The following is a 17,521-nucleotide window of genomic DNA, read 5'->3' on the forward strand; positions in this document are numbered from 1 at the left end:
TTTGCTAGAAAGGCAAAGCCCTGGAAAGTATCAACAAAAACACTAACCTTTTCTTTTTTTCTGGGATACCACCTGCAAAAACATGCAGAAATCAAAGGAATTTTGTTCCTGTAGAGCTGAATTCTCTTCCATTGGACTGTCTTACCAGAAGATAGTGTGGAAGAGTCACAGGGCTTTTCTCCACCAAGGAGCTCATAGCAAAATAAATGCTTCCAACTGCTGGTGGCACCAAATGCTTGAGGGGAAGAAGTGGTATACAGTATTGTTGGTGATGAGGAGGAAGATGGTTGTAGTTGGCTAATGTTAACTCATAATGTTTTGGGTTGAAAAAGTGTTTGAGACTGGGAAAGAGAATCAGTAGGCTAAGGCAATGTATTGATTACTGCAGAGCATGTTAATGTGGTCCTGGAAATTTCAGAGACACCTAAGTAAGGATCTTTGTATCTCTAACAAAAAGGTAGCTGAAAGTTGGTTTTGTTGTTCTCCATCTTTGTATCTTTACTAAGTGTTATTAAAAATAAGTTTGAATCCTTCCAGTCTTAAAAGCTAAGTTTTAAAATATCTTTATCACCTCTTCCATGACTGCAGCATAAACAAGATTTTTATATTTTTCTGTTTCAGTCTGGATTGATATTTCATTTATTTATCTGGTACTTGTAGGCTTTCACTTTATTTTTTCTTGGGTATTTTTCCTCCATGGGCATTAAAATACAGTTTTCTAAACAGGAGGGAAGAGTTTTGTGAGTTTGATTGTTTTTTATTTCATATTATGCTTGTCTGGTGTTGGTGGGATGTTTTTCCGAAGTAAAACAAATAAGTGATCCTTATTTCAAGCAGTTTGTGGATGAACCTATGTTTGATGATCTAACTAAATCATCTTCAAGGTCCCTTCCAACCCAAACCATTCTAACCATTCTATGATGTTGCCATTGTACCCATTATGGAAATGAACCTACCAAAGTTGCTTTGTGCAGACATTCTAACTCGGCATGACCGTTGTGAAAGATTCCTCTCTCTCTCTCTCAATATCCTATATATGTATATATGATATATATATGTAGATGTATCTCATAGAATCATAGAATAGTTTGGGTTAGAAGGGACCTTAAAGATCATCTGTGTGTATATATATACAGACATATGTGTATATATGCGCATAAAATACTTTGAGCATTCCCTTTCAATCTGCAGGGTTTTGGTGCTGTGTGCAAATTGTCCCTGTAATGTTTTCAGATGTGCCCCTTCCAAAGCGTTTTCCTAAACAAAAGCGATGGCTGTGGTCCCTCCAGTGGCAGGAGAAGGGATTTCTGTGTGTCACTTGGTGGTGTCACTTAAACTCTCGTTTAAGGTCATTATTTAAGGGCAGCGTAAACATTTACTCCCATTAGCTGTAGTTGGAAGGAAAAAAAAAATCATTCTGTATCTGTCAAACATAAGACAATTAATTCTACGTGTTCTTATGACTGGGTATGTCTTACAGAAACATTAGAGGAGGAATGCCCTTTTCTCCCCGTCTTTTTTTCTCTTGAAATAACTCCCTCCATCTCCAGATATTTTGATTCACAGTATAAGATCCTGCGTTTTGGTGTGTGATCAATGTTGTGATAGGTTTGGCAGAACGTTAATCTTACGAAATGCTTACAGACACCCAAGAGGTGGTTGACTGATGAACGTCAAATAAGGAGAGCCACTATAGTGCTGGTCTGGCTGCCCTTAGGGATCTTTGCTTACCCTCTTTGTGCCTGATATCAAAAGCATCTCCAACCTTGTCTTCCCAAGGGCCATGAAAGGTGAGATAAGAAGCGAGGGAGCAGGCATGAGAAATGTTTGTGCTCTCCCTACCAACAGGAGAATTCCTGTTGTTTTTTTTTTTTTCGCCTGTAGAGAGTAGCTAAGGGAAGAAAAGGATGGTGGTTGAGACATTCATCGTCTGCTTGTGCTGCTGCTGAGGTAGCTCTTAACTTGTGATTTAGTAGTAAAATAATGATGTGCAATAATTCAGAGTGGTCTCTCTTTCTTGTAGTCATATATCTCCTTCCTTAGGATGGAGAAGCAAGATGTCTTGCTTTCTACTTGCTGGATTCTGTCCATTTTTACGTGGCTTGAATACAGCAGGCACCTGTTGCTGTTAATGCGTAACTCTTCTAGACGCCTCCTCTTGTCATTTCCATCTGTGCTAGTAGGAACTCTGTATAAATCCTACAATACTTATGTGTACAGAGAACTGAAATGGTCCTAGGAAGCATCTGTAGGATAAAGAATAGGAAAAGCTTCAGCCAAACATGTTAAAAAAGTTGTTGGGTTGAGGTTTTTTTCATGAAACTACATGAGGTTTTTCTCTCTGTCAGTTCTGCCACAATGAAACTTCTTTTTCCTTTGAAAGGGAACAAAAACATTTTTTACTGTGTTGCAGAGTTAATCAGTCAAGATGAATGCTGCAGAATTTGTAACGCTAGCGTCATTGGAGAGGAGTCTCTACATCATAGGCTTTCAAAATACAGTTTGCAAGTACAAATTCAATTCTGCAGTTTGCTTTAGAAACCAAAACTGTATACATGGATTCAAGCTCACATCTGCTTTCATACCTGCTGGCTTGTACCAGCAACATGAGAAGAGATGTCTCTCACCCACTAGGCAACAAAGCCTTTTTTTTTTTTTTTGAAGTGACTAAATAGTCCAATACTTTTGAAGTTCTTGGCACTGCAGAAAAGTTATGGCACTTATTTAAGGGTTTGAATATGCAATTAAGCATCTAATTATAAACCTGCACACTCAATAATATTGGACTTCGCTACAAAGTTATTTCCTTTTTATGGTATTTGCCAACTGCTGAAGTATGCATTAGTACATTTGACATATTAATGCATTCTAGTAATGGAGGTACCTGATCAAGCAGCAGCCAAATGATCACAAAATAGATGTTCAAGGTGAAATAGGAGACTGCAACAAACAAGGGAAACTACTTGCTTTTATCATGTATTGAGGAGTGAAATCCTGAAATCCCTTTCTCCCATCTGACTTGAAAAACTGGACCCAGTTGGTGGAGTCTTTGTAGTCTTGGCATCCCTTTTCATTGACTACAACATACATTATTTTCTTCAGTCATCTTGATGCCTTTCCTCCCTTTGTCAGAATCATTTTTGACAGGATTATGATATGTTCCTGTAATTCTAAATAACCGTATTCTGGCTTGCTCATAAATTAAAATCAAATGCTTGGCTATTCCTAATACACTAACATACCTGGTTCTAACGAGATACAGGCCTTTCCCAGTTACTGAGTGGAGCTTTCTCCCTTGACTTTCAGCTGACTGAAGCAGTGAAGCACCGTCTGTGCACGCTGAATTACTGTGGGCAGATACTGCAGTTGCTGGTCTTTGCTTTATGATATCTATCACTCACTTGCCAGATTCTGTACACTAGGTACTCATTGAGATGGCATTTGAATATAGTCCAGTTATTCCCAGTGGGGAGGTTTATTATCAAATCATCAGGAAAAGCATCATTCTTGGCTCCAGCAGATACACAAGTGTCATCCAGTTTGTACTGATCTGTCGAACATCAAACATGTAGTGTAAGGGACAGTCAGAATATTACAAGACAGGCTTTTAACACTACAGAAGCATTTAACATGCTCAGAAGACAAGCTAATCATGGAAGACTTGTCTAGATGTCTATGTCCCTTTGACTCCTTCAGTATTTTGTAGAAGCTGACGGCCAGTGTGAACTTTAAATCAATTTATTGCCTATGTTTACATAGGCAATAAAACCATTTGCCATGTCATTTAACTACACAGAGAGTGAATTGTTGACCATGAGCTGATCTGACCTTTTCAGGTCTAATCAAGAAACCTGAAATATTATTTCAGCCTGTCAGCTCCAGTAATATATAGGAAGAGTATCTGGATCTAACTGAAAATGTCAGATATGCTCTAATGTGCAACCCATCAAAGTTACAATGCATGTGAACCAAGCTTAAGGATGTAAATCTGTAACATCGGTGGTGAATCTCAATTGCTTAGATAACTTGTTCTGCCATTGATACAGGCTAGCTAAAAACATGCATTAAAATAATTCTCCAGAATGCATGTGATATGTACAAGCCGCCTAAATATTAAAATGACCTTGGAAGAGGAGTGGTAACACCATATTAGAATATTACTGGAAAAAACAATCATAGAATGGTTTGGGTTGGAAGGGACCTGAAAGATCATCCAGTTCCAACCCCCCTGCCGTGGGCAGGGACACGTCCCACCAGACAAGGCTGCCCAAAGCCCCATCCAACCTGGCTTTGAACACCTCCCTGGGTGGGGCATCTACAGCTTCCCTGGGCAACCTGTGCCAATGCCTCACCACCCTCATCATCGTAAAGCATTTCTTCTTAATGTCTAATCTTCATTTTCCCCATTCTAGTTTAAAGCCATTCCCACTTGTCTGATCACTATATGCCCTTGTAAAAAGTCCCTGCCTGGCTTTCTTGTAGCCCCTTCAGGTACAGGAAGGCTGCTATAAGGTCTCCTCAGAGCCTCCACTTCTCGGGGTTGTTGGCTGAACAGCCCCAACTCTCTCAACCTGCCCTCATAGCAGAGGTGCTCCAGCCCCTGATCATCTTCATGGCCCTCCTCTGGACCTGTTCCAACAGTTCTATATCCTTCTTATGTTGGAGATTCCACAACTGGACACAGTACTCCAGGTGGGGTCTCAGGAGAGTAGAGCAGAGGGGGAGAATCCCCTCCCTTGACCTGCTGACCACATATCTTTTGATGCAGCCCAAGATACGGTTGGGCAATGAGAATACTAATGCTCTAGTTAATGTCTTGCTAGCTTCGTTGTATGGTAAGGTAAGATTAGGGGTCTCGAGTAAGCTCATAATTTTCCCTTTGAATGTTAATGATTTCCTGCTTACAAAGTTTTTACTCTTTCCATAAATAATCCATTATATAAGCGGAGATGTCTTTATCAATCTTATTTGTGTTGAGTTTAGTATTAAGCATTTTTTGTTCTTTTATGCTTTTCATGAAAAAGCCTACTTCTACTTTTAAAAGATTTCTAAAACCGAACACTATTGTCAGTAGGTTGTGGTGTTTAAAAATGTTTAACTTCTTTGCTTTCTTTGTCTCATCTTTGAAGTTCCTGTTCATGGTACTTTGCTAGATATTCAGATCTAGGATAGATCTGTCTTTAATAATTATTTATCAAGCATGAGACCAATTGGTATAATTTCTGGATGATGAATTTAAAATTTGAATTAAAGTGGATGGACATAGTGAAAAGCAACTTTGTATCCTAAGAAAATGGTATTTTGTTAGCTAAACAGTCTATCAAGATTGTTTAATCTTAAAGCAGTTGCTACACTAAAATTGAGTTGGTTTTAATCTAATCGTGAGTAGCTCGTGCAATTTGAGGCATTATTAACTGAATTGCTACTATCAGTAAAATGTTGTTGGAACTAGAATTAAAATGAACTATGGGAAGCATTGCTGGAGCGATAACTTTGCATAAAGAATAGTGTGTATTTTAAACTACACAGATAATGCAATTTGAACTGTTCTTATGAGGCAATGCTGCCCTCTCCTGGTATGCTGTGGAAAGTAGGGATTTTTATCCAAATCTGAGGAAGTTCTAGGAATTCTTGTGATTGGAGAGAAATTGCTGAATTGGTGAAAATGGTCGAAAAAAATACTCTTAAAGAGGTCATTATGTGCCTTCTCTATTGCAAGACAATAAAAAGTGGAATAGACATTTATGCAGCATTTTTAGTTATTCCTGGTGCAGATGTGGATAAGTGGAGAAATAATATGCAGGGATATACCATGAACACACAAGATCACAGGTTGAGGGATGAATTAAGTTTGGGTGGCAGTTTGAAGGATGAATTGAAGACAAAATAAACAGGTACTAGGTAGCCGCTGAAAGCTAGCGGGACCAATTACAATGAAGTTTTGTTTATCAGTATGGTTTTGTCTTCTATGTAATGTTTAGAGATTTTATCATTAATGTTTAAATGTTCGATTGTGCAATGCAAAATTCAGTGGGATCACGGCCAACATCTTGCATGGGAACAGGATTAGCTTTTGTGCAAATGAAGCTATAGCAAAACCATCATCTCCTGTCAGGGGCTACTGATTACAAACATACCTCTGCAGGCTCAGGAATTCCCTCCACTGCAAATCCTTGAGAGCTGAGGAAGGTAGTCCAAGAGAATATTACTATTGTACTGTCTATTCTTAATATATTTCTTCAGACATCTGTTATTAACCGCTACTGGAAACAGAATATTGGAGTAGAAGGTCCTTCAGATTGTCCAGCTGTGGCTATTGTCTGTTAAATAAGTATATTGCTATTTGCTTTAATTTTGTTTTCCTTCCACTTCTCACTGCTATGCAATTTCACCTGATAAGAGAAAGAGATGAGCCTTGTTTCAAATACAAGAATCTTAGCTCCCACATCTGGCTTAGTAAAGTATGTGTAGTGGTGTTTGGGACTTTCTTGTTTGTTTTTATGGTATAAAATATCCTTTTCATTTTATAATATTTTTCTAATTGCCGGACAACTTAGCAAAACACAACTTTTCATCCTGTGGCCTATGACATGACTTCTGTTTTGTTTGCTCCCTATCCCCTTTTAATGCATTGGACATCACCTAACACTAGAGAAAACCGAAAAGAGTATGTTAAAATCTCTGGTTCATGTATTTCTTCATGTCTTAGATGTGAACACATTGCTAGATTCAGGATCAGGAAGGAATTTTCTCCCCAGATTGGCTTGCCTGAGGGTTTTGCTTGAGTGTGAATTCTTGTCTACTACTTAGGGTCAGGTCACTCGGAAGATGTTTTAAGAACTGTGGAATATAATGACGTTCCCAACCTGACCTGTGCTGATCCAGCAACACGTTACAGCAGTGGTGGCTGTTCATATTTCACTGCTACTTTTTATTGTAAGGTCCTAGTAGCTGTTTTGTCTATGGTGCCTGTCAGTCTACGGAGCAAGTGTGGACCATTTTGAACCAGATCCCTACTACTAGGGTCGTCTACCTGTAAGTGTGGCAGATGGGACCCGAAGATCCCAGTGGTCCTTCACAGGCTTCAGTTTCTAAAGTGATTTCACTGTCTGCAAAATAATAGTATTTACCTTTCATGCATCTATGGTAGTAGGCTATAATAAGCAATCTTTTTGAGAGCTAGTTGTAAAACCACTGCAAATATGGCTCCATAATAGCTGAAAATGAGCTAAATCAGTGCCTCATTCTGCCTTTTTCTTTGTGCCATCCTGCCACAGCAAAACCAGTTTTATATGGTCTTCTTTTTCGTTAGATGAGTATTCTGTCAGTGTAGTACCCCAGCTCAATTCAAATGGTTATGTGAATGGCAGTGGTGTCATTCCTTGACCTAGAAGAAATATATGAAGTCTAAGACTGTTTAACAGTTCCCTCTCTTTTCCATAACTTTTATAGGTGTTGGGGCTGCTGGTGTGGACCCTCATTGCTGGAACAGAATACTTTTTATATCCAGCCTTTGGCTGGGTAATGTTTGTAGCCGTGTTCTACTGGGTTCTCACCGTCTTCTTTCTGATCATCTACATGACAATGACCTACACCAGGATCCCCCAGGTGCCATGGACCACAGTGGTAAATACATCCATGCTTTTTTGTTTCAGGGTTGTTGGGTAAATAAAATATTGATGTATTCTGTGGGTGTAGATAACCAACTGTACTTGTGCTTTTTGCAGATTTTTCCCTGATTACTGTGTGGCTGTGTACCTGCAGTGTTTAACCTTCATACTACACAGACACTGTTAAAATGGTTTTCCTATGTTTTTTCACCGTTTTGTTCAGCGGTTGATGTAGTGGCTTGTTTTTTAATAATATATATGTGACTGGTAGTTATGCACAGTCACCTCTTTTTCTCCCTGTAGTGATTGCATCCCATGAAAAATAAGTCTGCTGCTGCCTCTGATTTAACAGAACTGGCCATATGGCTTAAACAGCAGAAAACCCTAGTTGTATCAACACTATGAATTGAGAGTGGGTTCCTGCCTCTTAAAACATGACTCTTCCTCTACTAAAGTAAAAGTGGTTCAGAGGTAGCAACAGTCTGACAAGCTGTATATGGCCTGTTGTGAAAGTGGTGCTGAAAATCAGTGTTATATATATGTAAAATACATGCTATGTAGTCCTTTGCTTTTAGCTTAAGACTTAACGCAAATCAGATAAACAGCTACTGTAATTACAGAAAAATTTCACAGGCACTTGAAATTCAGATCCAGTTTTTGTGGTTTGAACAAACTGAGCTAAGCTCTACTTAACAGTAAATTTTTTTACATGATTTTCATAACAAGCTGGCATTCAGATTAATAGATCATAAAAATCATTGTCTTCTCAGCCAACTGGGTATTTGTGACCCATCCAAGAATTATTATAAGCTTTAGCTTTGCATTTGTCTGATACAGTGAGATACTGTTCTGTATTTGTTGGGATTTTTTTGCTAGCTAAAGGTTTATTGACTAGAATTCTGTTATTTTTATGATCTAATATATTTGATTTCTGTATTGCAAACAGCTTGTTATCAGCTATACTGTGTACATGACTAAAATTGAATACTCTTTTCTTCTAGTCTTCCCATTTGCTGCTGTAATAAATAGCCAGGTACAGTAATTACTAATAAGAACAACCAGGATTATGTTCAGATAGCTTCTCTGTTTTCAAGTTTCATGACCAGCAATTACCATTAAGGCTATAACGCTGCTGTAGAAATGTTGGATTATTTCAATTACACCAGTAATGTGTCTGGGTACGTTTAAAGGTGTGGAGGTTTTTTTTTCCCCTGCTGCGTTAGATGTAAGTACAGTACATTCAAAGGGAAAGCATCTTTGTATCCATTTGGACACGCTTTAGTCATTACCTTTATTTCACCAGTTTAACACTATTATTAGGCAACAGCTACATAGAAATTAGTTGCCCCTGATCTGTCTGGTAGACAAGCTGAGGTATTTGGTTCATTTTTACTTCATATTGAGTGTATTTCTTGCTCTGAGTTCCACACGTTGTAGGTAAAATCACATAAATGTAGCTCCAAAGGTAGTCTCCTTTTGTAATAAAGCATAATATGAAGAGACAATAAACACAAAATAAATAAAAGATGCTGGCGTTCCAGCTCCTTTTGCCCTAAGGTATTTAAAGAGCTGTTGGGAACAGCCTGTGAATTAGACCTGCCACTCCTGGCTGGCCAACATTGGGTCTCTTTTCAGAGAGATGTTATTAATGTATTCATTCAAGAGCGCATGACACACACCTTTTCAGTGAGTGAGTTTACATCTACCTTCCCCCCATTCTCTGAAGTATACTGAATTTCAGTCTCTGCTAGTTATTGCTCTGCCTCCTTAGGCGACAGCTCATACTGTGCCTATTGTATGCAGTATGCAAAATTGCATCTGGACTTCTGTGTCATAAATTCACTTTGTGCAGGTTAAGCATATTACCAAATTGCTTAAGATGCAGTTGCTTTTACTGCAAATTAACTGAAAGGACAAGCTTCAAGACTGACTCCCCTTAATAGTGAAAGTTCTTTGCTAAAACAATCAATGGAAGCTTTTAAAATCTGGTAAATCTGAATTTAAGAAGCAGATGGTAATTTAGCATGAACCATTTGGCTTGAGTAATATATTGGCAGTAAAGGCCCAATCAGCTTGCATTGCATTCCATCTTCCCCAACAGTGTTATTTCCCAGAGCAGCACTTCTCGAAAATTATGTGCTTTTTTCTTTTCTACATGACAAGATATTGCAGGGATTTGTAGCTTTCCAGGGTAATTGAGTCTTTTTGGAATGGGGAATCTAAAAATAACAACAACAAGTAATCTAGGCAATCAAATTTGGAGTTTGAAAATGGGTGCTTTACAGAAGTTCACCCGAACCTGCCAATTGTTGGTGTTTTATCTTAAAATTGACTGTTTGATGTTGTATTACTGTAATGGCCAGATAAAACAAGAGAGATGGGAGGAGATAATACCTTTTATTAGATCAACTGATAGAGGTGAGATAAACCCCACTCACTTATAAGCGTATGAAACCAAACCTGAAGTGCCAGGCCTTGAACTATCCGAGTGCTGAGTCACTGCCCGTGATTGGATGTGCAAAGGGGGATAAGTGGCTCTTTTCCAAATGTCCTGAAGTTGCAAGGTCTTAGAAACCACAGGAGGATGCGTGCGTCCTTCAGCCTGCTCTGATACTGTAAGAAGACTTTTTGCCTGGGAAGTACCATATAGGCAGTGGTGACCTGAAGACTGACACGTTGACAGATGACAGCACAACGAGCTGCTCTCTGAAGGGGCTTGCAAAGTTAAGAAAGCATGTGTTTGGGGGATCACTTTCCCTTCAGGAAGTTTTGAACCTTGTGTGTCATGGGAATGTGCAGCAGTGGACCAGACTGCACTGAGTCTGAAGTAAACTCTGCCAGAACCAAATGTCCTGGAGATGGATGCGAGGAGCTTCCATACCAACCACTTCAAGGTGCTGATCTGTGCTTTGGTGCAGAGGGGATTCCTGATGTGGATACAGCTGCTATCGCTGCCTTCTAAACTTCTCTTCCTGGGCCGCAGCTAGATCTTCTTTTCGATTCTGCCAGAGTCAGTGACTAGTGGATAATTGGTGTGTATTCACTAGCATCCACTGGGTCACACCATAGAGATAATAAGTTGGAGCTGCATCAGTATGGCCACATTTAGAGACAATTGGGGAAACAGAGTTAAAGGTTATGATATTGTGTGGCACACTGGAGTGCAAACATGAGTCCAGAAGCTGAAGGGCACGTACAACAGTAGGACCTGTTCTAAATTGACTTACTGATTCCTACAGTTGTAAGTAGGCACAAAACATGTCATGGGGATTCCACCTAAACATGGCACTAATGAACTAAAAGTATATTTTATGGCCAAATTCAAATGCTTTAGACAAGTAGCAGGATGGAGTTCTGGGGGATTTTTTAAAAAAATAAGAGTGATCTTCCTATAGCCATGACCAAGTGGTGAGTAAGTAAAGGACAAAGTGTTATAAGTGCTTTTGAAAAAAAACCATACCTTTTTATCTGTCTTTCATCTTCTCAGACTTCCATTCTCCCTTCTGTTCCTTTTCTCTCTCACATGAAAAACCCAAACTATTCTTGTTTCCCTGTAGTGCCATGTGAGATCAGTGTTACGTGCTTTGCTTTTTACTAAGTAATGAAAATAATGTAGGTACCCTGAGACATTAGGTCTGCTCCTTGGAAGAGAAAACACAACATTTGCCATAGATGAATCCTGACGAACCTTGTAGTCCATTCAGACTGTTCACCTACTTAGTTTTATCTCTTTATTTTGAAAAAAATCACAACACACCAGCTTTAAGACTCTTCCAGATTTAGTGTGATGGGGAGAACAGTTTGTCCAAAATGTGCTTTAATGTTTATGGATCTACAAAATAAGCAGTTACATTTTAAACTTACAGATGGAAGCTTGGAAGAAGGTAAAAATAGTCAAGAATCACATTTCTTGTGTACATTGCATGTGTACGTTATATTTCAGAAAAGAGCTTTGTGATGTTGGAAAAGAAAATAAGTAACAAATGTACGTGCATATTAATGACTTATGTTTGGTTTTTCAACAGGGTCTGTGTTTTAACGGAAGTGCCTTCATTTTGTACCTCATTGCTGCCATTGTAGATGCATCTTCAGTTACCAAAGAACTGGACAGTCACAATTACAACAGCTGGGCAGCTTCTTCAGTGAGTTTGGGTTTTGTTTAAATCAGTTGTATGTCAAATCGAGTTATATCAAAAGAAGGCTTACTGGAAGTATGGGTTGAAATACGTGCGTTCTGGATTTTGAAAAGCTGCAGACTAATACAGAAGCTCATGCACAAAAATCTTTAGGTAGCTGCAATTCAGTTCACAGGCTTTGGAGGTGACTAGGAAGTCCACCAGATGACAGACACATCAGAAAAGGCTGTAATGTTTTTAAGATCATACTGCTTTTCTCCTACCCTGCTGCCCCCATTAATTTCTCTCTCTATGGCAGAGGTTGTAGCCTGCACATCAGAGTAGACAAAACAGATTGGTGAGCACCAATTCACCTCAGTGCACTTGGACAACTTTAAAAGCAGTTTAAACTATCTCAGGTAACTTTGCATGCATGTGGATTAGGTGCATTCAGCCTTTTTGTGGGCTGAGACATATACACAGTGCCTTTGGGAAGGTCCTGAAGTTGTGTTGCCGTTTCTACAGTGATCTTCCTGTTACAGCCTCAACTTCTGATAATCTTTCTTCTGCGTTGGGAGGCAACGCCTGAAAAGTCATATAACTTCCTAATGTTTAAAAGTGGGTGCAAATCATTAATTAGTCTGACCTTGCTGTCTTACTACTTGTATTTGGAAATCAAAAGCAGTCAGTCGATGTGGGTGAAAAACAACTGGTTGTTCTTAAAAGAGCCTTGTCACTTTCTGACTAGCTGAATCCATTCTCATAGCTAAGTTAAGGGAGTTCTTTTAGAACTTCTTGCATGTTGTGGCAACAGTAGTCAAATTCAACTGTATAGAGTTATACCGAATTACAGCTGCTTTGCTGGCTGTGCTTCTGCAGTTGTTCTCTCTGGACTATTCACAAATCCTGTCTGAAGCTTATTGTACGTGGTCATGAACACGGGGATTTGAACACCACCTTCTCTGTTTTGATCTTGGGCAACTGGATAACTATGTCCCTGTCATTTCATTGGTGATCAGGATCTTCTCCTCTTGGCAGTTTGTAACTATTGATCTGTTACTCAGCCACTGCTGTTGAGAGGAACTTCCTTGCTTCTAGATAAGTTCCCATGCTGATATAGGTTTTATGCAAAACGCATGAATGCTCAGTGTCTCATGGGATGTTTGGAATCTCTTCTAATACCTCTTAATAGTGTTTATCTAATGCACTGTCTAAATAAACTATTGAATGTAGATTCTTGCTTTCTGAACCCATTAAGTGTTTCATGGATGGATATTTGTGAGAATTTAGCAAAGCATCTATCCCCAACAGTTGTTCTTCATTAGAAAGATTTTAGCTGGTGCTTTTTATTTTGTAGGAAACAAAAATATTGGAAAAGAAGAATGCTACAATTATCTATTGTTATGGTATTTTATGTCATCATATACAGCTTTTGGTGCCACAGATTAAATTTGTTAGACCTGACTCACCAAGAGCCCTCTGTTGGAGGGCTTAGATTTACTGCCTGTATGCAGAGCCCTGCTCTCAGAGCTCTCATTGCCCACCCAGGCCAACGAAGATATATAAACAAGAAACATTGGTAGAATCATAAAATATTTTTAGGCTGAAGGGGACCTCTGGAGGTCATCTTGTTCTGCTCTCTCCCTCTGTAAAGCAAGGCTAACATGTTTCAGGCTACCAGGACCTTATCCACTTGAGTTTTGAGTATTTCCAAGGATGGCTATTCTACAGCGCCTCTGGGCCTCTGTTGCTGTGTTTGATTACTGTTATGGTGATATTATTTTCCTAATATCTAAGTGAAATTTCCCTTCTTGTAACTTACGAGTGTTCCCTCTTGTCCTATCACTGCTCACCTCCAGGAGAAGTAGCGTTAATCCTATTTGCATTGTCAGCTTTATTTAGTTCAGTTACCAGCGCAAAACATTCTGGTCTTATCATAAGACCATTTTGAACATTGTCTATTTTGAACGCCATGCAGTGATTAGCAGGAACTTAGCCACTGGCACTGAATTGGACTTCACCAGTACAACTGAAATAGTTCACAGCTGTTCTTCGCTTTCTGTGTGCATATGCTGCAAGGTCTGCAACAGCAGCACCGCTGATACTGTGTAGTTTTAATCTTTAAACAGAAAATAAATGTAGCCTGCTACAGAAGGCTTATTCTGTAATCGCTTTCTGACAAAGTAATGATATCTCAGCATGGTTGTTGTCACTGTTACTTGAACTGAGGAATGCTTATTCATCAGTAGAGAACCTCTGGAATTGATAACCTAATCAATAACTGCTGTTTGAGAACATGTTTAGGCCTACATTTGAACCCAGGTTTTCTCTGTAAACAAGCTATTCTGATGCACAGCCTGACGAACTGAGGTACAGATGGGCTGTAGGCAATTTGGGGAACACGGCAGCAGCACAAGAGTGTTGGCTTGAGCTCATGCTGTCCCATAGACTGCCCCTCAGTCCAGCAATTGATGTTACAACCGGCAAGAATAGGATTGGTGAGAGTCCAGTCTGTAAGATCTGCACTGAGGCGGTATAATGTGGAGATGCAAGTGGAAATATGCCGTATTTTGTGAGCTTCTGGGCCCCTATTTCTGTACATAATATAAGCTTATTTAAACAGCATAGGCTGTGATAGCCACACAAGTACAAGCAGGTGAAAGAGCACCATTCTACTCAGCCTGCTATTTCACATTTTTCCAAATCCCATAACTATTTTTTGATAGAAATTACAGTGCTCTCAAATACATATTGTTTTCTAATACATTTTTCCTCCCTCTCTCTACAGTTCTTTGCCTTCGTGGTTACCTCCTGCTATGCTGGAAATACATATTTCAGCTTTATATCATGGCGATCAAGAACATTGCAGTAAATATTTTCTTAAAATGAATTCTGTAGTATAAAATACCTTCAGGATTATACTTTTTGGACAAAAGCTTGGAAGATGGACATGGTCTTTTTGAACATTTCTGTTAGATTTGACACAACGTATCTTGAGATTAAAATGATTATTTATAATACAGTATCATCTTTAGAGACATCTAACACTGACTTTCTACTGCATAATAAAATTTTGTACTGCTTCTTTTAGAATTAACGTGGTATTTTTCTAGACATTGTATAGATGTCTTTAGATTATGAAAGCTTTAATAAATCTTTCTCAATGTGCCAATGTTGTAAATGTAACTTTTTAAATGTTACTGTATACTTTTGATAGTGAATGCTGCAAATCAAAACTAAGATTGATACTGTCTCATTATTATGTATAGAAAGTGACTTTGTGAAGGAAAAAAACACCCAAAACTTTAAAAATAAATATATAAATCACCCAACTGTGCATGTTTTCTAAACTGGGAGCAGAAGGTTGCTTTTCTGATTTCTTTTGCAGAGTAAAATGTATACTACTAAGAATTCTGATGATCCTGTCAATTTGCATAGTCTAACAGCTTCTCACAATCATGAGATTGCTTTTGGAATATGTTACTATAGGTCTGAAGCTCGCAGAAAGAATGTTGCACCTGAAACACACTATCTCAACAGGTTTCTTGAATCCAGCAGGCTCTCGGGTGTAAGTCTAGACAACAATCCCTTAGTGATCAGTGTTTAAGCCACTGAGAATATCACTTAAATTAATAGATTTTGTTTCTTAGGGGACTGTATTTTTCTCTTTTCCCATCAGATTAGGCCATTAATCTGTCCTAATTAAATATGGACTTTTAAATCCTATTAAATTATGTAAAGATTAAATCCATAGATGAATTGTCAAGAGGCCAGTGCTAGAAACAAAGAATTTCCTCCCTCCTATACTGTCTGCTGGCATCATCTGTGAGCTGATAGTTTAACAAATGAACTTTTTAGTTTAACGCTTATATATAAATAGCTTTGAGTGAAGCAGGAGTATGACAGAAGATTATGACTTTCAAAACAGATACCTTTGAAAATAACTTTCAAATACAATACCTATGCATTTTTTTTTCCTGGAAATATATGGTGACTGTAAGGTCATTATTTTGTGATATTATTTGACGTTTTCCTCATTTAAAAATGCTGGTAAATCTTTTATTCCTGGATTAAGAAGATTTGGACTCTTCTAGTCTTCAAAAACTTAGTTGGACAATTATGTGCAGTAGTAGTGAAATCCTACTGCTTCAGAAATCTTCCTTATTTTTCCCTGTAACGAAATGGTGTGTGCTTACGTGCATGCTCTGCAGCAAAGATTTATCAGCAGCCAGCTAATTCTGTTCTCTATCACATTGTCTTGTTCTTGATTATCTGTCAAAGTCACAGGATTTCAGTGTAAGGGAAGCCAAGATATTATTTAAAAACCTATATTTATCTGCAAATTGCATCTGGCCTGCACAACAAAGGTCAGGCTGTCTACTGCTTGCTAAAATTATCCAGTTGTGAGAAGGAAGAAGGGCTACCAACTGTATATTTTATCTACGTAGATAAAATGTGTCACTAAAATCCCATGTGCTCTTTTCCATTGCTGGAAAAAAAAAATCAAAGGCATAAAAATTATCCAAATGTCAACTGATGGAATGTGACTAGAAATAAAGCCAGAATTAAAATCTCATAAATGAAAATGCTTTAGTAATAGAAGTTCAAAATAATGTGCCTATGTTTGCACTGATGTTTCATGATTCTGAGGTAACTGCGATGGTCTGGTCTAAAGTTATAACCCAGCAACATTTGTGGACAGAGGTTGTAAGAGGGAGTAATGTGTTTTATCCAGTTTACCAAAAACTATCAGGGGAACTAAAAGGTATGTTACAAAATAGCTGCTACATGTCGGAATAAACTAGTTAGCAAAACCATGCTATTAGCAGATAGGGCACGATTCTGGCAAAATACCTACCACCTCTCTGAGTCTTCAGCCCTGATCCTCAGGAGAAGAGGTATGGAATGTCTAAAGGCAAATCTGTGAGTAGAATACTTAATTCTGAATTTAAAAAAAAATGTTTACTAAGCAGAAATTTGCCTTGTGCTTGTGCATAACTTGCCTGCCTTGCTCTTTCCTTTTACAATGATAATTATCTTGCCTCCCATGCTTGCTCTTATCCGTCACATTTCTCATCTGTTCCCTGAGTACTGACTGTCTGAATATTTAGTTAATATTAGAGGAATCTGTACAAGCTGAGAATTACTTCTGAAGTTTGCTCCCCCTATTGCAGGCCAGAAGAAAGGCATAAGCACCCAAAAGGCTGTTTCTTCCAGCACATTAGTCTTAAATACTGGTTTGCAGACTGTGACTTACGCCTTTGTATATTCTAATGTTGATAAAGAAGATAAGCTAGCTGTGCTTTATCATTCAACAATTTAAAGCAAGATTAGTGGCTGCAGGCATTGCTTTGTGCTCAGAAGACTGAAAGAACAACTGGTATGTGATGAAATTGGTGAAATTCATCATGCAGATATTTAGAAGAATACAGAAAATGCTAATCAATTGGCAAAATAGGGGTATTTGGCATTATAAATAACTTTTCTCAGACAATCACTCTGAAAAATCTAAGTTGCCCACTTACGGATACTGGATGTCAACTTACGGCCATCCACTTTCATTTATTGTCAGTATCTCTTATCATCATAATACATAATGCATTTAACAAGATGTAAGTAAATAGCATGAGAACTGTAATCCTTCAAATGCAGCAGTGTTTTAGACTGAGTTTGTGCCAGTGGTTTACAGAAGATGCCTGTATTTCTGCTTTGAAAATATTACTTGCTCTACTTGTACTTATTTAAATATATTTCTCTTTCACTGGGCTGACCTCAGCTCAGCAGGATCCCACTCAA

At 38.4% G+C, this 17,521-nt stretch overlaps 1 protein-coding gene across 1 annotated transcript in view; it reads left to right on the plus strand.

Annotated features, from left to right (window-relative positions):
- The window catches only part of CMTM8 (CKLF like MARVEL transmembrane domain containing 8), a 41,174-nt gene extending 24,035 nt beyond the window's left edge, over positions 1-17,139 (plus strand). Inside the window, exons 2-4 of the mRNA XM_009570379.2 lie at positions 7,453-7,626; positions 11,636-11,752; positions 14,514-17,139. Of these exons, the coding sequence (XP_009568674.2) occupies positions 7,453-7,626; positions 11,636-11,752; positions 14,514-14,597 (375 nt within the window). The 3' untranslated portion in view covers positions 14,598-17,139. The remainder of the gene's footprint in view (positions 1-7,452; positions 7,627-11,635; positions 11,753-14,513) is intronic.
- The last annotated feature ends 382 nt before the right edge of the window (positions 17,140-17,521 follow it).

This window comes from Cuculus canorus, chromosome 2 (genome assembly GCF_017976375.1).
Source record: "Cuculus canorus isolate bCucCan1 chromosome 2, bCucCan1.pri, whole genome shotgun sequence".
Lineage (NCBI taxonomy): Eukaryota > Metazoa > Chordata > Aves > Cuculiformes > Cuculidae > Cuculus > Cuculus canorus.